At 39.6% G+C, this 25358-nt stretch overlaps 1 protein-coding gene across 1 annotated transcript in view; it reads right to left on the reverse strand.

The window, feature by feature from the left end:
- Positions 1-25358, reverse strand: part of LOC115116424 (titin-like) — a 131097-nt gene that overhangs the window by 61105 nt on the left and 44634 nt on the right. The window contains 50 exon segments of the mRNA XM_065005707.1: positions 2197-2406; positions 2835-2927; positions 3255-3365; positions 3606-3749; positions 3957-4094; positions 6036-6107; positions 6361-6435; positions 6710-6775; positions 7242-7316; positions 7725-7778; positions 9823-9879; positions 9969-10025; positions 10156-10182; positions 10281-10358; positions 10467-10676; positions 11156-11416; positions 11513-11780; positions 11907-11987; positions 12165-12348; positions 12457-12742; positions 12873-12974; positions 13075-13392; positions 13521-13811; positions 14034-14324; positions 14480-14764; positions 14895-15173; positions 15277-15558; positions 15676-15954; positions 16079-16366; positions 16467-16745; positions 16877-17158; positions 17285-17563; positions 17738-18019; positions 18403-18681; positions 18788-19075; positions 19187-19465; positions 19576-19854; positions 19961-20239; positions 20333-20614; positions 20706-20984; positions 21491-21769; positions 21871-22149; positions 22239-22517; positions 22614-22895; positions 23001-23279; positions 23405-23692; positions 23792-24070; positions 24183-24464; positions 24566-24847; positions 24928-25209. Coding sequence (XP_064861779.1) covers positions 2197-2406; positions 2835-2927; positions 3255-3365; positions 3606-3749; positions 3957-4094; positions 6036-6107; positions 6361-6435; positions 6710-6775; positions 7242-7316; positions 7725-7778; positions 9823-9879; positions 9969-10025; positions 10156-10182; positions 10281-10358; positions 10467-10676; positions 11156-11416; positions 11513-11780; positions 11907-11987; positions 12165-12348; positions 12457-12742; positions 12873-12974; positions 13075-13392; positions 13521-13811; positions 14034-14324; positions 14480-14764; positions 14895-15173; positions 15277-15558; positions 15676-15954; positions 16079-16366; positions 16467-16745; positions 16877-17158; positions 17285-17563; positions 17738-18019; positions 18403-18681; positions 18788-19075; positions 19187-19465; positions 19576-19854; positions 19961-20239; positions 20333-20614; positions 20706-20984; positions 21491-21769; positions 21871-22149; positions 22239-22517; positions 22614-22895; positions 23001-23279; positions 23405-23692; positions 23792-24070; positions 24183-24464; positions 24566-24847; positions 24928-25209 — 10860 coding nt within the window.

Below are 25358 nucleotides of genomic sequence, written 5' to 3' on the forward strand. Positions count from 1 at the left end.
GTGTTGATATGGGATGGCAAACACTGGAATGAAGCAACTTTATGAATAATACTGGGCAAAAAAAGTTTGATTTCAAACTAAGCGTGAAATGGAATTGACGGATGATTTTGCCGACAAGATGATGAGATGAAACATGTTAGATTTACTTAGTATACCTCTTGAAGGCGAGGCTTTTGAAGATATCTTTTCCTCCTCTTGTGAGTCAAGTGTTTCCTCTTCAGAAGGAATTACTTTAACAGATTTGCCTTTTACATTCACCCGTTTCTCAGTTTGGATGTCCTCAACTGTAAAAGGTCTCTCTTCGATGGGCTCCTCTCTCATAGTAAGTGTCTTGTCAGCCTTTTCCTTGGATTCAATTACTTTGGCAGGTTTGTCTTTCTCAACTACCTGCTTCTTAGGTTGGATGACCTCAATTCTAATCTCTTCAGTGGTTTCCTCTCCCGTAGTAAGAGTCTTCTTAAAAGTTTCCTGCTTGGATTGAATTACTTTTGAAGGTTTGCCCTTTTCTATAACCTGTTTCTTTGCCTGGATATCCTCATTTGTACGGGGTATCTCTTCGCTGAGTTCCTTTCTCATAGTAAGGGTCTTCTTAAAGGTTTCTTCCTTGGATTGAATTACTTTGGAAGGTTTGCCTTTCTCAACTACTTGTTTCTTTGATTGGAAGTTTTCAACAGTACAAGGTATCTCTTCAGTACCAACTAATCCCTGTCCTTTCTCTTTGGGCAACAGCGCTTTTATTGGAGAGATACCTTCTGACAAATGTATTTTGTCCTTTCTTGTATTAACTTGTATATTTGATATTTCTTCAATTACTGATTCTACTCTGATAGAAGATTCTACTGGTCCTTTGCATTCTACTGATTGAGCAATACCTTCTTGGTTAGATCGAATGTCAGTTTCCTTTCTTGCTGTTGGTTTGGGGGAAATAATATCTGTGGCTGCATTTATATTCTCTGAAACATCCATAACAGATGCCTCTTGTTTTGAAACATATTCTTCATGTTCCTGGGGAGATAATTTTCTTGGAGAACTATAATCTGTTTTAACATGAATCTCCTGTCTTCTGCCTGACTTTTCCTTCTTGTCTGATACCCTGGTGGTCATTTCCTTTTTCTTTACAATGTCTGTTTTCTTTTCGTCCACTAATTTATCTGTGTCTATAGCCTTGCTTTCACCCTTAACTACCTGATGCATATTAGGAGACTTTTTCATAAATATTTCTTCCCTCATACTAGCACTCCCTTGCTTCATGATGGAAACTTCATATTTTTGTGATACAGTATCCTTCTTTACAGTATCCTTCTTTATAGGTACACTGTCGTTTGTAGTAACTTTGGCAGCTTTCTGGACAAAATGTTCTTCTGAAGATTTAACTACTTGATGGATAGGTATATCTTCAATTGTAGCCTGTTCTGTCTTTAACTCAACTACATCAACAAAGCGAGTTCCCTTAGTTTTGATGCCTGTACCTTCTTCCTCTCTAGACACTAAACTTGCAGTGTAAACACTTTTCCTGAGAAGTGTTTCTTCTCCTTCTGTGGACGATTCATGAGACTCCCTCTGAAGAGATCGATCCTGTTTGGCTGGTAAATCTGCTTCTAAATCAGACCTAATTTCAACAGAACTTCTTTCCTCTGGTTTCGGTGTAGGTAAAACCTTAGTAGCTCTATATTTCCTCTTGGAAACCTCACTAAGAGATGGTTCATGTTTCATATCTGACTTTTTATCTTTTTGGACAGATAGTTTTTCTGGAAGGATATCTTTTGTGGTCACTGAAATCTTCTGTTGGAATGTCGATGTAGTGCTATTGTCCAATATATCACCTTTGTTCTCATATGACACCTCTTTATATTCATGCCCTGCTTCTTCATACTGAAAGACTTCTTCTATTGGAGGAGCTCTCTCCATCGTGTCGGAAACCTCCCACAACTCGTGAGTTTTCGAAGATCTCTTTTTCTCAGCCACCGGAAGACTAGAAGTCACTTGAAGTTCTAAAGATGTTTTTAAGAGTTCCCACCAAATGGAGGTCGCAAGAGATTAACGACAAAACACAACATAAAGACAAACATTGGGTTTAAAAACACAGATAAAAGAAAGTAGTACTGGCATGCCATTATCCACCTGATATCTACATTTGGAGGTGAAATAAGATTTTAATAAATTGAACACCACTAACATAGAGCACATTTAGAATACCTGTGTCTGGCGGAGTTCCTTTTCTTTGTGGCATAACTTCTATTTCTGAAGTTGGAACTTTCTTTTCTTCTTCCATCTCTTTTTTAGGTTTAGTAATAGGTAATTTTTCAGTAGGTTTCTTCTCAGGAACCCTCTCAACAGGTACCTTTTCAGTAGGTTTTATCTCAGGTACCCTCTCAACAGGTACAGGCTTTTGTTTGAGCTCCATTACTTGAAGCACATACAAGACACGCATTAGACATTGGCAACACAGAAGAGTGACAAAAGGGTTGTTGCATAACACAACACATCTGACAAACAGAACGTCATGTGGCGACGCATGCAACACTTTACTTCAAACATATTGTCAACATGGTCACAAACATAACATGACCCATATCTAAAACAGTCTTAACAACTTATGATAAACTATAAGTCTAATATTATGTCATATTGTAACACCATTAAGTCAGCTTCATGATGATAGTTCAAGTGTTACCCTTTAAAGTGTCTAGATTGTCAAACAGACGGAAAACTGAGGAAAAAGGAGAGCCGGAATATGGTAAACCTAAGACAAAGAATAGTTCAAGAAGACTCTTAAGACATCACAGTAAACTGTATGTACGGTACAGTACATAAGTCAGTGCATAAATCCCTACCTTTTTGCGGTGTATCTTGCTTTGGCGTCACAATAACTGATTCAGGCTTTCTGGCAACCTTAAGAGGTTCTGGTTTTCTTTCTTCCACAGGAACTTAAAAGACCATTTAAGATTGTTAAAAACATGCATATACAATGAAGATATTCAAGTAAGTCATTTCAAACACAGACATTGCACAAGTCACACTCTATTGAGTGGTAAGACTGTATGACGATGATTATGACGAGACAAAATTAAGCAACTGGGGAAAATACTTTTCAGTTGTGCATAAACATTTCAAAAGACAAACTCTGTGACGTAGAAGCTAGACGATACCAAATGTGAACATAGACAAGACATAGATGTTCAAAGCCGGGGTTGGTTAGAAGAAAGCCATTGAACATTAACGGGAGAAGCATTGTCAACCTATATTGTGTATACCTTGTTCTGGCACAGGTTGCACATGAGGCTCTATGTCCTCTCTGGCCACTTTTTGAGGGATGGTAGCTGGTCTCTGCGGAGTTACCTCCTGTCTTTTTTGTGCTTCTGGCACTTCAAAGAATATGCAAATTATCAGTAATATACAATGTGCTGTGATGAAAGCACAACAAACAGACGTAAAATTGACAAAGAAAACAACAAATACGGATTCAAAATACGTGACATTACATAGTCTTAAACTTTGTAATGCCACAGACAGACAAAGATGGACTGACAAACAGAAGAGTATAAAGAGCATACAAGTTGTTAAAAGACTCAGAAAGCTGCCTCTCTTTTGAGAGAAACTGATACCTTGTGGTGATGGGACCTTCTTTGCAGCAGGAGTAGGCTCTGGCTCCTTATGAGAAGGAGTAGGTGCAGTCTCTGGCTTTTTAACTGCCGCTGGCGTTCCTGGTTCTGGTTTTGAAGCCTCTGGTTTCTTAGCTTTCTCAGGAACTTAAAGTAACATGCACTTTGATTTAGAGTTCACATACCAAGGTAATAATTACACTACATACAGATATGACACAAAATAAAAATGAACTTCTATGTTAGATGCTATATAAACATAATAATATATAATATACAGACAATTACAGAAAGGAAAGGTGACATTAGAGAGGGGAATAAATACTCCACAAAACAAGACATGACAGGAAATACCTTTGGATAGTGGACTCTCTGGTTTCTTTACAGGTGCACCCTTCGGTTCAGGTTCAACCTTAGCCACAGGTGAAACTTTAGGCTCAGGTTTTGGCTCAGCTTTTGGCTCCGCAACATGGGGTGCAGCTTGAGGGACATCTTCAAGTAATACAGACATCAACATTAGAAACTATGGGCTATCAAGAAAAACCGAGTACAAGAGTGTTAAGCCATAAAAGCATGGGACAAGAGTATGATTGAGACAACTCCACTAAACTCAATGCACAAAGTGACAGAAGTGAATAAACTTAGTCACACAGGCTTATTCACACGGAATCCTTTGGGATAATAACATGCAGTGTTAGAACGTGCTACATAGATGATTTAGAAACTGTGAAATAGACAGACAAGAGACTGACAAGTGTCACGCCCTGATCTGTTTCCCCTGTCTTTGTGCTTGTCTCCACCCCTCTACAGGTGTCACCCATCTTATTTATACCTGTGTTCTCAGTTTGTCTGGTGCCAGTTTGTTTTGTTCGGAGAACCTACCAGTGTTTTGTTTCCCTGCTCCCGCCTGTTCCTTGCTCCTGTTTTCTAGTTTCCCGGTTCAGACCGTTCTGCCTGTCCTGACCCTGCCTGTCGTCCTGTACCTTTGCCCCACTACTCTGGATTACCGACCACTGCCTGACCTGACCCTGAGCCTGTTGTTCCGGTGCCTTACACCCTCTCTGGATTAATGACCCCTGCATGACCTGACCCTGAGCCTGTTGTTCCGGTGCCTTACACACTCTCTGGATTAATGACAACTGCCTGACCTGACCCTGAGCCCGCCTGTTGTTCCGGTGCCTTACACCCTCTCTGGATTAATGACCCCTGCCTGCCTTGACCTGTCGTTTGCCTGCCCCTGTTTAAATAATAAACTTTCTTCAACACTGTCTGCACCCGGGTCATACCTTAAAACGTGATAACAAGAAGATATGGTATTAACCTCTTGAACCTATAGGGGCGCTGTGTCATTATTGGATAAAAAGACGTGCCCGTTTTAAGCGCAATATTTTGTCACGAAAAGATGCTCGACTATGCATGGAATTGACAGCCTTGGAAAGACACAACTCTGACGTCTCCAAAACTGCAAAGATATTATCTGTGCGTGCCCCAGAACTAATGAAACAGGCGAAACCAAGATGATGTTTCATACAGGAAATGCCCCGGATTCTGAAGGTGCTGTGTTCCAATGTCTCCTTATATGGCTGTGAATGCGCCAGGAATGAGCCTGCGCTTTCTGTATATTCCCCGAGGTGTCTGCAGCATTGTGACGTGTTTGTAGGCATATCATTGGAAGATTGACCATAAGAGACTACATTTACCTGGTGTCCCGCCCGGTGTCCTGTGTGCATAATCAGTAAGTCCATGCGCGTTCCATTTCTTCAGAATTGAAAGTAAACTGCCGCGATGGATTTTATCGTCGATAGATATGTGAAAAACACCTTGAGGATTGATTCTAAACATCGTTTGCCATGTTTCTGTCGATATTATGGAGTTAATTTGGAAAAAAGTTAGCGTTTTAATGACTTATTATTATTATTTTTTCCTTACCCAAACGCGATGAACAAAACGGAGCGATTAGTCGACACAAATAATATTTTTTGTAAAAACGTAACATTTGCTATCTAACAGAGTCTCCTCATTGAAAACATCTGAAGTTCTTCAAAGGTAAATGATTTTATTTGAATGCTTTTATGTTTTTTTTGTGGAAAATGTTGCATGCTGAATGCTAGGCTATCAATACTCTTACAAAAATGCTTGTTTAGCTATGGTTCAAAAGCATATTTTGAAAATCTGAGATGACAGTGTTGTTAACAAAAGGCTAAGCTTGAGAGCAAATAGATTAATTTAATTTCATTTGCGATTTTCATGAATAGTTAACGTTGTGTTATGGTAATGAGCTTGAGGCTGTAGTCACGATACCGGATCCGGGATGGCTCGACGCAAGAAGTTAAGAGACAGACTGAAAATATTCAGGACAGAGACGCAACATCATAAGATCTACAACAGCAGCAGTAGGAGCATTTCTGAAGCACATGGAAAAATGCAATATACCTTTCTTTAATGGAACCTGTTCAGGTTTCTCAGCTGGCTTATGGAAAGGTGCCTTTGCTTCTCCATGTTCTTCTAAGATATTGCAAGTGAGCAATTACATACACCAAAATAAAAAGAGCACAATATTGGTTATAGAAGTCATGCAAATAAATACAAAATAATTACGGACATTAAGTTGAAGAAAACAAGGTTCACGTACAACAACCACAAAAACAATCAACTAAAACAAACAAATTCACAGATTTAGTTAAAAGAACATTAAGAATACATGACAAACATGACAAGATCGTTAGACAAGCACATCATTTCTGATTTAAGACTATACCTTTTGGAGTGGGAAGTTTCTCTGGGACAACCTCTGCAGTTATCTTCTCCTCCACTGGCTTTTTGGCTTCAGGTACTTGGAAATATCATCACAGTAAGTACAAGTTATCACTGAGTTAATGTGTAGGGACAAATATAATTCATCTTATAATGTAATTTACAGTAGTGGACATTGGTTACTTTACACAGACAAACAGTCATGCAAAAGTAGAATATTTATAGTAAAAGCCCTTCTTTTCAAATTGAGTTTCTTTTCAACAAGAGAGACATACTTGGGTAAGTTATCAACATGTACACACATCAACCAGATCAACACAAAAGATCCTTTAGAAATGCAGATATTTAGATACCTTTATGTGGTACTGCTGCCTCAGCTGGTTTAGCCTTCTCCTCGGGTTTCTTGTGCACTTCAGAAACTTTAAAGACACTCATTGTGTTAGCCAATGTAGCAAAGCAGTATCTACTGTGGACATCCATGCATTCGCATGTAAGGTACTTGCCAAAGAAGCACATATATTATGGAAGACAATACAGACAAACAGATAAGCCACTATGCGTGATCAACTTAAGAGCAAAGAATCAAATATCATAAATACTGAAAGTACAAACCAAGTTAAACTAAGCAAGACATGGAAAGAAACTGAGCATGACATGGCAGGGAAAACCTTTGACACGGTTAAAAGAAACAGAGTTTCATAAATGACACATGAACAAAGATCATGAACTTATTTTGCCAAAACATTGCCGACTATGTACATCACATAAAAAAGAAGCTGTTAAAGAGTTTACCAACTGACACATGAACAAGACTATGAACATGTTTGCCAACTTTGCCATAACATTGCTGTAAGCCAAGACAGACAAATGTTGTTCTTTTAATACCTTTTTGTGGCATTTCCTCCCTCATTCCAACCTTCTTACTCTGGACGGACTCCTCCTCAACAGGTACTCTCGGGGCTGATAAGACAATGAGAATATATTAGTATAATTGTTCAACAAGGCACATTAGCTAAGGATAGAGGTTTACGGTTATAACACACAAATATAGACACAGAAATGAAATAACTCCTGTGGGACAACAAAGGAGAGAGAAAGACGTGGGATTTGTGACCGTGTTCCGCACACACAAACACACGCTAGCACACTATGGTACGATCACACATACAAAGAGTAGCCCATACATTCTGTTTCAAGATTTTTTAAAAGAGTGACTCAAACATACAGACAGACAAGGATGATTTTAAGCACCACACATGTTAATACCAATGTGGCTCAAGGTGGAACGTTAAAGATGAACCGTTTGGTCACTTGAGTTAGCTGCTAACAGACATAAACAGCAATGGTAACATCTATTCTAAGGGATACCTGTGGTTGTAGAGATTTTCTGTACTACTGTCTCTTCTGTCCAGCTTTCATACTCTAATAAAGAGTAACAATGAAAAAAATGGCTTAGATGAGCAGTGGGAAATGCTGGAATATTGGTTAGGTCGTGTTACAATACTGAATAATCTTTTTAGGTGTACCAACTTGTCTAAACATGTTCAAATGAAATTGGTTAAATTGATCTTGGTTATTATTGACTGAAATGTTAGGTCATGTTACTAAGTTGTACAAACACGTACAGATGTAGGATCTTAATTTGCCAGTTTGCTACAGGCAGAAAATAATTGTGCAGCAACAGGAAATGTGAATTATTATGTGGATTATAATTCATGGCCAATTTTGTTGGGGTTGACACATTTTTGTAAGGAAAAATCAATTGTGAAATTACAAAGTGGAAATTACAAATTTCAGAAGCCTTTTTAAACCTCAAATACACTACAAGTTTTACATTTCCTGGGTAATAAACTCAGCAAAAAAAGAAAGGACCCTGTCTTTCAAAGATAATTTGTAGAAATCCAAATAACCCAGATCTTCATTGTAATTAGTTTCAACACAGTTTCCCATGCTTGTTCAATGAATCATAAACAATTAATGAACATGCACCTGTGGAACGGTTGTTAAGACACTAACAGCTTACACACAGTAGGCAATTAAGGTCACAGTTATGCAAACCTAGGACACTAAAGAGGCCTTTCTACTGACTCTGAAAAACACCAAAAGAAAGATGCATGCTGCAATGAGGCATGAGGACTGCAGATGAGGCCAGGGCAATAAATTGCAATGTCTGTACTGTGAGACGCCTAAGACAGCGCTACAGGGAGACAGGACGGACAGCTGCTCGTCCTCACAGTGGCAGACCATGTGTAACAACACCTGCACAGGATCGGTACAGCCGAACATCACACCTGCGGGACAGGTACAGGATGGCAACAACAACTGCCCGAGTTACACCAGGAACGCACAATCCCTCCATCAGTGCTCAGACTGTCCGCAATCGGCTGAGAGAGGCTGGACTGAGGGCTTGTAGGCCTGTTGTAAGGCAGGTTCTCACCAGACATCACCGGCAACAACGTCGCCTATGGGCACAAACCCACCATCGCTGGACCAGACTGAACTGGCAAAAAGTTATCTTCACTGACGAGTTGCAGTCTTGTCTCACCAGGGGTGATGTTCAGATTCGCGTTGATCATAGAAAGAATGAGCGTTACACCAAGGCCTGTACTCTGGAGTGGGATCGATTTAGAGGTGGAGGGTCCGTCATGGTCTGGGGCGGTGTGTCACAGCATCATCGGACTGAGCGTGTTGTCATTTCAGGCAATCTCAAAGCTGTGCGTTACAGGGAAGACATTCTCCTCCTTCATGTGGTACCCTTCCTGTAGGCTCCTCCTGACATGACCCTCCAGCATGAAAATGCCACCAGCCATACTGCTCGTTTAGTGCATGATTTCATGCAAGACAGGAATGTCAGTGTTCTGCCATGGCCAGCCAAGAGCCCGGATCTCAATCCCATTGAGCACGTCTGGGACCTATTGGATCAGAGGGTGAGGGCTAGGGCCAGGGTCATTCCCCCCAGAAATGTCTGGGAACTTGCAGGTGGAAGAGTGGGGTAACATCTCACAACAAGAACTGGCAACTCTGGTGCAGTCCATGAGGAGGAGATGCACTGCAGTACTTAATGCAGCTGGTGGCCACACCAGATACTGACTGTTACTTTTGATCCCCCCTTTGTTTAGCGACACATTATTCAATTTCTGTTAGTCACATGTCTGTGGAACTTGTTCGGTTTATGTCTCAGTTGTTGAATCTTGTTATGTTCATACAAATATTTACACATGTTAAGTTTGTTGAAAATACACGCAGTTGGCAGTGAGAGGACGTTTCTTTTTTTTGCTGAGTTTATGCAAAAGCGTGAATAATTGTGAAAACATGGAGATAGTTAAATTGATGATGGTGATGGTTACTATTAATATGATGTAAATCTTGCACAATAATCAAACGTTTGTGAATTATTTTATTATGATTTTAGTGGTTTGATGGTGATGGAAAGACGCTTAATATAAAAGAATGCAAGGCCATATACCTCTCATTTCCACCTCTCTCACTTCCATCTCTTCTTCATAATAGTATTCAGAAGATTCTTTAAAAAAACATATAGATGTTGAGTTCTCATTAATTAGGTTAGTTTAGATTTATATAATTAATGCCAATCTTATGTCCCATTCTTACCTTTTAGAGTAACTGAAGATGGTATATCAGGGATTCGTATTGATGAATCAGGGACATCTAACAGATGTTGAATTTGGTTTAAATATCAAAGATACAGTATATATAAAATAAGTTACATATTTAAGATACGTTGACTAAGAATTGTGATACATTTGAGAGGTTGTGTAGCTAGAAATCAAATACTTACCATGGGGTACCCCTGCTAATTCAATTTCTGTGAAAAAGGAAGATGAAATATTAAAAACTGAATTAAGGCCACTATGAGATACAGACAGCTGGAAAACAAAAACAAATGCTAACAACTATACCGACCTTTGTCTGAAAGATAAAGCTCAGCTGTGCTTTTAGCTTCCCCTCTGGGCTCCAACCTCACAATGACCGAGTAAACGCCTAAAGGATTAGTCATGAAGATGATTTAATAATCCATTCTGATGTATTCATCTGGGTAACGAGAATAAAGAAATCCATAAAATGCTTGTTTGACGCAACTCTACACACCTTCATCTTCATTGGTTACATTGCGGATGATCATAAAGTGTCTTCTGCCTTCGCTTCTGAAGTTATACTTTGGGCACTCTCTGAGTTCCCAAGTGTCTTTGTACCATGTAACGATGGCATTGTCGAAAGACACCTCACATTCGAAGGTGGCTGCTTGGCGTTCGCCCACCACAATGTTCTGGATACGTTTGGTGAAGTGAATTTGTTCAGCTAAAACAGATAACGTGGTGATGAATTTAGTTCGATTTGAATATTTCTGGGTATTCTCATAATTCAAACTCATTGTGCAAATTCAAGTCAAATTAGACAATGGAGAATAGATATGCAGTTAGAAGTGTTCAACAGATCATGATGGGTGATTCAATAAGATGAAAGTAGAGACAAAAAGTCAAAAGACAAGAAAGAAAGAAAGAAAGAAAGACAGAAATGTTGGTTTGTGGCAAAGTTCCAAGACCAACAAGTGTAAGAAAGTAGAACAAATGTTATCAGAGAGTTCGAGGAAGAAAAAGAGTATGTCAAATCAAAAGTGCAAAAAAGAGAAAAAGAGTGAAAAAAACAACATTTAAAGATTAGTGACAAAATAAGTGATGAAGAAAAAAAGAGGTTAGTTTGGAGTGATCTTCTCCACTCTACAACATGATGGGAGATGCAACAGCAACCAATTATTATGTGGTTTAATCTATACACACCTTCAACCCATAGATCTGCAGTTGATTCAAGGTTGTCATATCTGCAGGCATAGCTTCCGTGGTCTTCTGGTTGGAGGTCTTTAATCGACAGCCTTTGAATCTTGTTGACCACCTCATGCGAGTATCTGCCCTTCATTTCTAAAAGCTTTCCATTCTTAAACCACTGTGTTTTGACATTAGGGATAGAAAACTGGCAAGACAGTGTACATGTTTGTCCCTCCTTACACACAACTTCCTCCAGATGTTTCTCAACCTCAGGCTCTGTAAAGACACAACGAACAAATATGCATGTCGGTCAGTATTTACAGATACAGTATAAAGGACTGTATAAACAAATGCAGAACCATAAATACCCACCGATAACAGTCAGTTTGGCACTGGAGATATGTGGGCCACATACAACACGGTAGTTGCCCTGGTCTTTGGTTTGACACTGCTTGATCTTCAGAATGTGACTGTCACCAACAATGTTGATTTCGTATTTTTCATTGTTGTCAAGCTTCTGAGTTCCCTTGTACCAGGACAGGGTGATCTCTGGAAAGTTGATCTTGATGTCACACTCAAAGGTGGCAACCTTGTTGGTGACTGTAGATTGATCTGTTATGTCCTTGTTCACGGTGACAGGCTGCAAACAAATAAAGAAGACACATGTGCTTAGACATTCATGTAAATAAATATGCATATAATACATGATAATTACTGCTGTTGTCATTGTCAGACATTTCATTGTGGTAGCTAATGAGGAACCTACCTCAGTACGTTCCATTCTCTTTTGCAAATCAGCCACAAGAGCAGCCAAATCCTCGTCCGATTCTCTCTCTCTCTCCAGTTCCTAAATCACATCAAAACACAAAGCAGAACTAGTTATTGTGTGGCCATTATTTCTTTAAAAAAGCAACAACATTCTGTATTGTATGACTAATATTAAGTCAATTAAACTGTTGTGTTTTGAAGAAAAGACTAAGCCATTAAATTCAATTGAATACAACTTTATGTTAAATGAATTTACCGGTCTTCCACTTTCTTCTGCTTTCTCCCTCTTCAGCTGCTCAATGGCCTGAAGAAGTCCACGGTAGTCAGTAATTCCATACATGCGGGCATATTTCTCATACTCCTTAGGGTCCACATTTCTGAGCAACTCTACAATGTCAATGTCTTTCTCTTCCTGGGGACTCTTCTGCTTAGATGGAGTCCTGTGGAGGAAGAAAAATAGAAGAGGAAGGCATGGCAAATATTATTTGTACAGTTTCTTGTGGAATGTGAAAGGTAGAGACACAATTGTCAAAGAGAGATTCACTTACTTCTTCAGTTTTGCTCTGAAGTCTCCCTCAACTCCGACAACCTCTTTCCTTTCCTCAACATGCATGTCGGTGTTGCATTCTATTTCTCCAGCTTTGTTAGTTGCAACACATCTGTACTGTCCGGAGTCAGACTTTGTTATTTCTCTGATCTCTAACTTGGCATCTGGGCCTTTCTGCTCAATAGTGATGCGACCACCATGAGTGATCTGCCTCCACTTGCCCTTCATCCATTTCACGTTAGGAATGGGATCACCTCCAACCTTAGCGATGAACGTTGCAGTGCCCTCTGTAAATTAACGCAACATATTGAAGACATCATTTACTATGGAAATGTTAGATTGTCCAATGTTTAAACAATGTGGGTTGTCAATTGAATAATAATTATATGCTTCTAAATCTCTTTTCATCATACTTACTCTCGGCTACATGGCAAGGCTTGGGCTCCTCGATGAAGAACAAGTTGTCCAGTTTCTTTACTGGTGCTGCTGTTGATTCCTCTTCAGCGGGTTTAGGTGCTGCTTTGGATTTCTCTGCAATAAAGCATAATTCAAGAAGTCTGTTATAAAAACCATAATCATTCATTCATGACAGCTGATTCCACAAGTTATTGGATATGACTTGAAGCAAAATATGGTTCAGAAGATGTACCTTTGATTGTCACTTTGGCCTTGCAGAATTCACTACCAGCTTCATTGGTAGCCTTGCAGAGGTAGTCCCCTGCATCATTCTTTGATACGCGCATGACCTCCAAAGAGGCAACATCATCGGCAAAAATGATTTTAGTGCTGGAAGTGTTTTTCAAGTCTTTTCTGTCCTTCATCCACTGAATCTTCATAGGAGGGGATCCATGGACATGACAGCTAAGATGCAGGTTCTCTCCCTCGGTCAGCGTGGCAGGTTTGAGAGTGGGGTCAAATGTAGGGGGCTTCTTGTGTTCTGGGAAGATAGGGAAGAGTCATGGAAAAACATACTACAAAAGTTATGTACATCTCGTTTTCTATGGAGAAACACAACAAAATATTATTCATATTATTATTAATATAGTAATATTAATATGGACCTACCAGTTATGGTAACTGTCACTTCGCAAGAGGCAGTGCCAGCTTCATTGGTGGCTTTGCAGGTATACCTGCCACAGTCTGAGACTTCAGAGCTCTTGATACACAACACAGCCACATTGCTCTTGAAGGACATGTCATAGTGATCAGAGCTGTGCCTTTCAATGTCATCTTTGTACCAATTGATGGTCATGGGCTGAGAACCAGACAAACGTGCCTCAATTTTCACCATCTTGCCCTCTGTATCCTCAAGGGTCTCTGTGGGCTTTTTGGTGAAGGTAGGTGGGATTTTGCGCTCTGAAAATAAATACAAAAGAATGAATGGTTTCTGAAACAAGATTGCAGTGGTCATGTTAGGTGTCCAATTTGTAAGTCGCTCTGGATAAGAGCGTCTGCTAAATGACTTAAATGTAAATGTAAATGTGTCACGTAAGCAAACAAAGTACTATACCAAAAATGTCTCTCAAGAAACTAAAATGTCTCTCAAGGACTAAAATTGGGTGCCAGTGGGCCAAATACCTTTGACAGTAATTTCAGTGGAACAAGAGTCCTTTCCAATGTCATTAGTGGCATGGCAAAAGTAGCGGCCAGAGTCTGCTTTAGCTGCTTTCAATATAGTAAGGTGTGGGGTGTTATCCACGCAGGACATCTTGTAATTTCCTCCTGATCGAATATCTTTGTGATCCTTTGACCAAGTGACTTTTATTGGCAAAGATCCAGTCATGTGGCATTCCAATTCCACACTATCACCCACTGAAATGTCCACCATGGGTGACAGCTTTTTATCAAAGACAGGGGGATATCTTGGCTCTAAAAGTTCAATGATGGGAAAGAGGTGGAACATACAGCATACTTTGAAATGAAAGCATTGACATTGTACAATATGACATGGTACTAATACAGAACGTGCACTGTCTCTCAGTCAGCAAGCAAAAAACTACTTCTTTGAAGAAAAACCGACCGACCTTGAAGAGTGAGTTTGGCTCTGCAGGATGCAGTCCCAACGCTGTTGGTAGCAACACAAGTGTATTCCCCAGAGTGTCTCATTTCACCTCTGGTTATTTTTAGGGCAGCAGTGTTATCATCATAACTCATGGTATAGTCGGTGGATTTCAGAGTTTCACCATCTTTAAACCAAGAGACCTCAATGGGCGAGGAGCCTGCCACGCGGCACTCAAATTTGACTTCCATTCCTTCAGTCTGTTGAAGACTGGTTATTTTCTTGGGGAAGGTAGGTGGCGTTTTTGCCTCTGAAAATAGGATAGTTCAACAAACAATATAATACTAATCGTTAATTTCAGAAACAATGATGCAGAGTCAAAACGGAATATCTCCAGATTAAAAAGAGAACATTCCTAAATAAAAGATGGCGGGCATCACCTTGGACAGAGAGGCGGCAAGTGGATGAGGCTGTTCCTATGTTGTTTTCTGCTTTGCATGTGTATTCACCAATATCAGCCTTGGTTGCTTTGCTCAGTTTCAAGCAAGCAATTCCTTTGGAATATTCTATTTTGCAAGTGGGGCTGGACCTCACTTTTCCGTCAGCCTTAAACCAAGCCACCTTTATTTCAGGGGTTCCGCCCACATGGCATTTCAAACAAACTGCATCACCAGCAGTCACTTCCATTGGCTCCAAATTCTCAATGAAATAAGGTGGTTCTAAAGTGACAGATATAAACCGTTAAATCAGAAACATGCACATCAGATATATACAGTATAGGACAATCCCAATACATTACCAGATCAGCTTAGGTAAACTAACCTAAGATGGACACTTGTGCTTTGCAGGTATCCTTTCCAGCATCATTGGAAACTTCACAAGCGTATTCCCCACTTGCTTCCTTATCATCAGTGTTTAAACACTCCAGGATGCAGGAGGTCTCAGTGGTAGTGACATTGTGCTTATAAGAAGAATATAGCTGTTTTCCGTCCTTATACCAGGTGACAAATATCTTTGGGGTTCCAGAGTATGTGCACTCAAGTACCAATGATTTACCCTTTTCAACAGAATGGTCCTTCAGCTTCTTAACAAAGCGCGCAGGTTCTGAGTTAAATCATATAGAAGTTTGTTAGTCCACATACTGATTAATTTTGTAATTTTGATTTAATTCTGTTGATAAAATCTGTAATAATACATTTAAAAATGATATTATTGACCAACCTTTCACAGACAGGTTAACTGGGCAACTTTCCTTCCCAGCATCATTAATAATCTGGCATGTATACTCTCCAGCGTGGGATTTGTCAATTTTGAATAGCTCCATTGTAGCTGTACTGTCCCGGAGAGCAATTTCATAGCCTTTTCCAGACAAAATTTCCTTGGTGCCTCTGAACCACTTCAGTTTCAGTGGGGCACTTCCTTTGACAATTGCTGAGAACAAAACATTTGTGCCAGGCATTGCTTCCAATGGCTGAGGTGGCATCACGAAAGAAGGAGGTTCTAAATACAAAAAATACATACTTTTAGCTTGCCGACATCTAACATTAAATCAGTCACTTCACAAAGCAATAGTCATTATGAAGGCCAAACGTGTACTGTAGATTCAAACCTCCTATTTACTGACCTTTCACAATGAAAGAGGCACTGGTCTCATTGGTTCCTGCCTTGTTTACAGCTTTGCATTTATACACTCCAGAGTCTGACAACTTAAGAGTGGGCACTTTGAGCATGCAGGTGTTGTCACTGAATGTAATCTCATAGTTTGGTCCAGTTTTGATCTCCTCTCCATCATGGTACCAGGTAATGGTGAAAGGTGCGGAACCAGAGACTTTGCAGTCCATTTCACCAGCTTTTCCAACAATAGGTTGATAATCATTCAATTTCCTTGTAAATGTTGGAGGTATAGTTTTATCTGTTATAGAAGGACATGGTTAGTAACCAGTGCATTAGGAAAAACACTAGGCAATTAGGCAAATGTCATACTATACTGTGTATAGGAAGTGGCCACCAACCTAGTACAGTGAGGTTTAATTTGGTGAGATCACTGCCAACCTCATTTTTGACCTCAAATGTATATTCTCCTGTGTCAACTTTTTCTGCAGACAAAACTTTTAAGCTGGAGATCATCTTTGAGAATGAGATTTTGTACTTCTGTCCAGAGGAGAGTTCGACTCCATCCTTAAACCATTTTGGTTTCAGCTCTGGTGTCCCCGACACTTTGACTTCTAGAGCTGCAATATCACCTGCAGTCACACTGAAAGACTCTGGTCTCTCTACAACTTTAGCTGGTTCTGAAAATAAAGAACATGAAAAGAGGTGTGCTTACAGAAACGGAATCATTTTAAAAAGCAATGACTGGGGGGGAAACTAAGCGAATTAAGAAAGAAAATTGAATTAAGAGAGAAAATTGAAATGTACAAACCTAATACAGTCAAGTTAGCAAAACATTCCACAACTCCGGCATCATTTCTGAGTTGGCAGGTGTATTTGCCCATTGCCAGTAAATCTGCTTTAAAGACTTTAAGAGTGACCTGGTTGTTGTCAAAGGTAATTGTCCGGTTGTCACCATCTCTGAGAATGTGATCCTTATCCTGTACCCAAGACGCGGTCATTGGCTGAGAGCCTTTGACATTGGCCGTCAGGGTGACTTCGTCACCCAATATACATGTCATATTCGACAATTTCTTCACAAACGTTGGTGGTTCTGAGAGAGGACAAACACGGTGAGGAGAAAAAAAACATCATGAGGGAGTAGTTCATGGTTAAAAGCTGGAACATCAATTATCGAAATAAAAACAAAAATACCCACAGATGATGCAATTCTACTAACCTCTGAGTTGAATTGTAGTACGGCATGTTTCATATCCTACACTGTTTGATGCCTTGCACTCATACTCTCCAACATCTGAGGCTTCCAATCCAATTATATGAAGAGTGGCAGAGGTACCCTCATTCACCATCTTATATTTCCTACTTTCTTTTAGTGGTGTTTTATCTTTGGACCAGGTAATCTCAAAGGGTGCTGTGCCAATTATCTCACAGTGTAGGCTAGCATCCTTTCCTTTCATTCCTTCAATTGGCTGAGGTACTTTGAGGAAAGATGGTGGGTCTACAAAACATTGAGAATCGTTAAGAAGCAGCTCTCTTTGTTACATGCAGCAAAGCCTCAAATTCATACTGACGTAATACCACCAACAGACACTATACTAATGTTAGATTATTATGGAATATATAATGTAATATGGAAAATATCAAAACCCAATGTCATTGATCACTGGCTAACCTTTGACTGTAAGGGTTGTGCTGCAGCTTATGCTTCCAGCTTCGTTGGTTGCTTCACAAGTGTAGACTCCATTGTCTTCAAATCTTGTGGTGTGCAGCTCAAGTGCTGCCATTGAGTCAACAAATGAAGTTCTATAGTTGTCACCTTCTGTGATCTTAGTGTCATTTTTGAACCATTGCATACGCAGAGAGGGCGCACCCGTAACTTTGCATTCAAGACGGAGTGGCTCGCACTTCTTCACAAACTTTGTGACTGGCAATTTCAGCACAAATTCAGGAGGTTCTGCAAAGCCAAAATATAGCAAAATTAGGTTATTGAAGCACATGCAACTTGACAAAGTGAAATAATATGAGGCTTGGAATGAACTGCAAAAAGAGGTGATTTGATGACTTGATGGATCTGTTAAGGATTAAAGCCAAGATGAATTTGAAAAGAGAAATGGGAAGCATGATACATGGTGGACAAACAGTTGTTGATGTGATGGAGGTGTTGGTGAAGGTGCTGTGAACTGCTGAAGGAACTGTGAAAAGGAGGTGCTGGAGGAGCTGTGAAAATGCAAAACAATTGAGCACAGATAAAAGCATTCGAGGACAGACGGAACGATGGAAGCCAATCGAGGAAAGATGGAAGCCAAGGCAAGAGTTTAAATAAGAGCATGTTCCAACCTTTTACTGTTAAATTGGCACTACATCTTTCAGTGCCGGCATCATTGCTAACTTGACAAGAGTAAACTCCACTCTGCAAAACTCCAACTGAGTAAAGATCTAAGAAGCAAGATAATCCTTCCAGTCCGGTAAAACATGATGGTCCAGTGATCAATTCAGTGTCATCCTTGAACCATTTCACTGCGAAAGGAGGTGTTCCTTTAAACGTGCTCTTAAATCGCACGTTGGAGTTAGGAAGGGCTGCCTGGGGCTCAGGCAGCAGCACAAAGCTTGGCGGCTCTAAAGATGCATTTGAAAAGAAACAATAGCAACCAAGTTAATCAGCTGGCCTGACCCTTTCACGAGAGAAAAATATGAATTTGATATAAATGTTATAGATTCTGACCTTTCACCCTTAGTGCCCCACTACATTCAACGCTTCCTGCTGTATTTGTTAGTTTGCAAGAGTAAGTGCCGGCGTCAACTCTCTCTAACTGTTCGATTTCCAAAGACACAGAATTGTCTTGACGAACAAGTTTATATTTTCCACCAACGGAAATGTTGTTTCCATCTTTTTGCCATTCCACAGTAATGGGAAGGGATCCAGATATTTTGCAGCCAATTTGAACAAATGTTCCCAATATTTCCTGTATTTCACTCATTGGTTTGGTGAAGCTTGGGGGAATAGTTTGTTCTGTTTTCACAAGAGCAACAACAAAACAGTCAAAACCATATGCATTACATATCATGTAATAACCAGTATACTACCACACTAATTTGTTTCAATACAAGATTTTGCACTGACCTAGTACAATCAACTTGACTTTGCAACTGCAGGTATCAATGTGGTTTGAGACCTCAAATTGATAGTTGCCTGCATCCTCCTTTTGTGTAGTCTGAATTTTAAGGCTACTAAGGTTGTTCTCGAAGCTAAGTTTGTGCTGTGGACTTGACTTGAGCTCTTTGCCATCTTTGGTCCACTTCACTTTGAGCTCCGGACTGCCTGCCACTTTGCACTCTAAACTGACTGGATCCCCAATAGTTACTTTCATCACTTCTGGTTTCTCTGTAATCTGAGGTGGTTCTAAAATGCATAGAAATATCAATTTTCTGTTAAAATCCATACATTTCAAAGACAGACCTGACCAAAATTAAAACAAATATCTAGCTAGCATACTAAAAGAAAAGACAAACCTTGCACCATGAGGGTTGCAAAGCACTTGTCCTGTCCAGCATCATTTGCCACCTGGCAGGTATATTTCCCACTGTGATGGGCCTCACAGACCGGAATCCTTAGAGTTGCGACATTATTCTCAAATGTCCGTTCAATTTTAGGATCTTCCAAGATCCAGTTCTCATCTCTTTGCCATTGCACAGACAGAGATGGTGACCCAGTGACAACACACTGAAATTCAGCCGATTTGCCCAAAACAGTGGCTACATTTTCAATTTTCTTCACAAATGATGGTCGATCTAACATCAAACCAAGGAACAATTATTAGTTATTTAAAGTAAGAATGTGTTGTCATCATGGAAGTTACGTAATCTATCACAAGAGTATATGTTTGAAGTAACTAACCTTTTATACGAAGCGTAGTTCTACAAGAACAACTTCCAACCTCATTTGAGACGGTACACTGGTATTCACCAACATCTACACCATCACATTTCTGTATCTCAAGATTCAGAATGTCCTGTACTTGTGAGAAACTGTGCTTTGTGCTGGATTTAATTTCCTTTAAATCCTTATGCCACATGACCTCAAACGGACCTGTGCCAATGACTTGGCACTCTAAAGAGGCATTGGAGCCCTTCACAATATCCGCAGCTGATAACTGTTTAACAAAGGATGGTGGCTCTGAGGTAGAGAAAACAGACAATTAACTCAATGAAGTCTGAATGGTATAAAAGTTTGAAAATATAAAATTATTCCTAAAAAGACTAAACCAACCTTTCACTTTCAATTCCATATTGCAGCTTTCACTGCCGGCTTCATTACGGGCTTCACAATAGTATATTCCACTGTCCTTAGTATCAGCACCACAAATATCTAGGGTTACTATGTTGTTATCAAAGAACATCTTGTATTTGTCACTAGGACTTATCTCGTTCCCATCTCTGAACCAGTATATATCAATCTCTGGAGTTCCAGTCACCTGGCATTCAAATGTTTTACTTTGCCCAGGTTTCACCACTGACACACCGTCAGGTTTTCGTGTGAACTTTGGAGGCTCTATATAAAATAAAGTAAACATAATAAGTATAGTAGAGGTCCAACTCAAAAACAAACGTCAAGAAGGTAAAGAATAACAGACAATAAGAACCTTTGACAAAGAGCATTGCTTGGCAAGCATCAGAGCCCACGTCATTATTAATTTCGCAGATATAGTCTCCAGAGTCTAATGCTTTGGCAAAGAACAGCTCCAACGATGTAGAGGTGTTGTCTTTAGTCACAGAGCAATCAGAGCCGGATGAGATCTCCTTCTTGTCTTTAAACCATTTAATGGTCAAAGGTGGCGTGCCAGACAAAAGGACATTAAATTGAACCTTTGATCCAGGCAAAACATCCATTGATTCAGGCCTTTCTAAAACCAATGGTGGTTCTGTTGAGAAAATGGGGAATGCATGTTTCAAGTTAAAAGTCTAAACATTTCTGAAGCCAGAGAGCCAAAGATACAGAAATATTGAAGACAAAAAAATGGTTATCCAAACCTTTTACAATTAAGGCTCCAGAACACTGGTCATTGCCTGCCTTATTAGTAGCAATGCAGGTATAACTACCACTGTCTGCACTGTCAAGACGACTTATTTCCAGAAAAGCTGTGTTTTCAAAGAATGTGCATTTGTGCTTATCATCCGTCTTGATCTCTTTCTCATCTTTGTACCAGAGTACAGATATGGGCAGAGAGCCAGACAAAAGGCACTCCAAGTGGGCAAATGATCCTTTGATACTCTCTGTTTTCTTCAGTTTCCTTGTGAAAGATGGTTTTATGATTTGATCTAGCATAGATTAAAAAAAAAGAAAGTAATGAGAATGCTGTCAAAACAGGAATACCTGTAAAAAAAAAAAAGCTACAAAAATTATAAAAATATGTATAAATGAGCTGACCTAGAACAGAAACTGTAGCTTCACAGGTACTGCTTCCAACGTCATTGGAAACCTCAAAGTTGTAATCTCCACTGTCGCTTTTTTCAGTACGGAGAATGTTTAGTACAGAGCTCTTATCTGTGCTCTGTACTTTGTATCTATGACCTGATGTCAGCTCTCTTCCATCCTTCAGCCATTTGACTTTGAGCACCCTGGTTCCTGAGAACCGGCACTGAAGTGTAGCGGGATCCCCCATTGTAACACTGACAGATTTAGCCTGTTCAGTGATATTTGCTGGTTCTGTGACAAACATAACATTCAACAATGAATTTTTAACATCAGAATATAAAATCCAAACACAAGTAGCAATTTCAAAAATGTCTTGATAAACATCAACCAACCTTTGACTACCAATAACGCAGAGCATTTCTGATTGCCAGCTTCATTTTTGGCCTGACAAGTATATTTCCCAGCATGTTTGGTTTGAATATTTGAAATACGCAGCAGTGCGGTCCTGTCTTCAACGGACATCTGTGCATGCTCACCATCTTTGACCTCGTGGTCATCCTTCAGCCATGACACAGTCATAGGTAGTGATCCTTTCAGAGTACACTGCATAGAAATCTCACTGCCAACTAGGGAATTCACATTCTCTATCTTTTTCACAAATGATGGCGGTTCTAAAGGTGGAAGAGCATACAACCTTTCAACTGAAAGTCTACAGAAATGAACAGATACATATATTTAAAATGAAGGTTTTCACACCAACCTTTCAGTGTCATCTCACAATCACAAGATGACTTCCCAACTTCATTTTCTACTGTACACTGATATTTTCCAGCATCTCCGGCTTCAATTGCCAGGATCTGGAGGGTAACTATGTCATCCTTTACGACTATCTTATGTCTTTTATCATTTCTGATCGCCTTTGTGTTTTTGTAAAATGATACGTTGAATGGAGCAGAGCCTGCAAGCTTTCCTTCCAGCATAATATCAGATCCTTTGATAACTTCTTTGGATTCAAAGGTCCTTGTAAATATTGGAGGTTCTAAAAGAAGATGGCAATCAAGTCAGAATACAATCAACAAAAATCTAAATGGATTAATCGAGAAAAAAAACTGAGTAAGCGGAATACTCAACACACCTTTAACTGTAACTGTGCTGCCGCTGTGGTCACTACCAGCATCACTTGATGCTGCACAAACATAATTTCCACTATCATCAACAGAGCAGTTGACAAACTCCAATGAGGCAACTGAATTGGTGACAGCCATTTTGTATTTCTCCTTTTGTGTTATCTCAATCTCATCCTTGAACCACTTAAAACTGATCTCAGGGCTGCCGGTTGCTTTACACTCCAGCTTTACAGCACTTCCTTCCACTGCTAGTTTCGTAGACTCAAGCTTCACCACAAACATTGGAGGTTCTAAAAAAGAGTTTGACATTGATTATCAGTCAAGGAAACAAACATTGATGCAAGAACAGAAGAACAACAAATGCACATTGAGCAGGGTATATGTAAGAAGGTCACCTTTCACAAACAAGACAGCAGTGCACGCCATCTTTCCAGCGTCATTGGCCACTTGGCATGTGTAGTTAGCTGAGTCACTGGGTTTTACTGAGTGAAGTTCCAAAAAACTTAAGGAGGTCTCCTTCTTGATAAAAAATGTGCCTCCACTTGATATCTCCTTGTCGTCTCTGAACCACTTGATCATAAGAGGAGCTGTTCCAGTGAAAGCACACTTCAAGACAACAGTAGATCCTGGTATGACATCTTGGTTGTCAGGTTTCAATGTGAAGACTGGAGGTTCTAAAATTAATTAAAAGGACAAAATATGTATTTTTCATCATCATATTACCCCAAGAAAACGCCATAGGCCTACTTCAATTAGAAGTAAAAACATAGGGCTAAAGAATTACTTAAACTTTATAAACCTTTGACATATAAGGTTCCACTGCTTTCTTCAGATCCAGACGGATTTGTTGCCCGGCATGTGTACACTCCAGCATCAACCTTTTCCAATTGAGTAATTTTCAGTGCAGCTGAGTTGTCTTTGATTTCAGGTAAATATCTATCTCCGAACGTAATTTCTTTATCGTCTTTGAACCAAGACAGAGTCATAGGCTGGGATCCAGATACTTTGCAATCCATTGAAATATCGTTACCCATAATTCCATCAAGTCTTTTCAGAGACCTTGTAAAAGAGGGTGGTATGATACGATCTGTTTTGGAAAGAAAAAGTTAAGTCATACTGTACATTGCAAGTTCAAATATATGTCATGAAAACAAACTTTTAAAAGTAGAGAAGAAGAAAAGCTAACCCAGCACAGTAATAGAGCATGAGCACCGGTCCTTTCCAACACGGTTGGACACTTCCATTGTGTATTCGGAAGAGTCTATTTTTTCAGACGCAAGAATCTTTAAGATAGCAATATTATCTTTCAGAGTTATTTTATATTTTCGACTCCCTTTCATCTCCTTTCCATCCTGGAACCATTTCACTTTAAGTTCTGGGCTTCCAGCGATTTTGCATTCCAAGGTTGCAGATTCCCCTGAAGTCACATTGATGGATTCTGCTTTCTCTAAGATTCTAGCAGGTTCTATATTAAAGTAAAAATTAATTAGATTGAGGTGTCACAAGAGTATAATGTGTTTATATGTAAAAAATACATAAACATGTGTAAATGTTTAATTTAAATGTTCAACTCTAACCTTGAACTGTTAGAGTGGCTTCACATTTGTTTTGACCGGCCTCATTCTCTGCTTGGCAAGTGTACTTGCCACCATGGTTAATGGCAACAGTTGTTATTGACAAAATAGCAATGTTGTTCTCAAATGTCATTTTGATATTTGGATCATCATCTCTCAACATTTCAGTGTCCTTTATCCATTTGACGGAAATGGGGGGTGAGCCTTTCAATGTGCCCTGCAGTTTCACAGAATCTCCCAATGTTGCTGTAATGGTTTCAATCTTCTTTGCAAATGTTGGTGGTTCTATACAAAACATTATAAAATCAATGAACCATGTTCTTTAGAAAACATACGGTATTTAGATAAATCAATTTGAGTTATTTTAATTTATCAACAATACTAACCTTTTAGTTTGGCCAGTGCCTTAGTGGTGATTTTACCAACATCATTAGCTATGCAGCACTGATAATCCCCAATGTCTGCACTTTCAAATGAGCAGAACTCCAAACGAGCAATGGACTCCTGAGAGACGATCTTGTACTTTTTATCTGTGGTGACGACTGGTTTCTTATTCTTCAACCAGGTGATTTCAAATGGAGCTGTTCCTTTAATTTCACATTCGAGTACGGCAGGAGTTCCCTTCACTGCCTCAACCATTTGCAATTCTTTTCGAAGGGAAGGGGGCTCTAAGAGTAGAGATCATATTAAATTATACAACTACCTGTTCAATTTTTTAAATAATTGTAAGTAAAGAATGGTGACAAACCTTTTACAGATAACTCAGTGCTGCAGCTCTCACTACCAGCTTTGTTTGACACCTCACAAGTGTAGTTTCCGCTGTCTAACACGTTTACATCGATTATTTCCAAAGTTGCAAGACCAGCCTTGAAAGTGATTTTATATTTATCTCCATCACTGAGCTCCTTGTCATTCAAAAACCAGGAAGCTTTGAGTTCAGCTGATCCTTTGACTGTGCCCTGCATCCGAGCAGCTATGCCCTGCTTCCACATTAGTTTTGGTTCCATTTTCTTAACAAAGGTAGGGGGCTCTGAAATAAGTTTTGGATTGCAAAACAGCAAATGTGTTGTCAAACAAGAATCAATACAAAAGAGAAGAGTTCAAGAAGGAGAAAATAAGAAGACATACAGAAGCTGCATAGCGTTAGTGGCTGTTTCAAAGAGGACTCAACAGCTGTTT

Source organism: Oncorhynchus nerka, linkage group LG3, assembly GCF_034236695.1.
Source record: "Oncorhynchus nerka isolate Pitt River linkage group LG3, Oner_Uvic_2.0, whole genome shotgun sequence".
Classification (NCBI taxonomy): Eukaryota; Metazoa; Chordata; class Actinopteri; order Salmoniformes; family Salmonidae; genus Oncorhynchus; species Oncorhynchus nerka.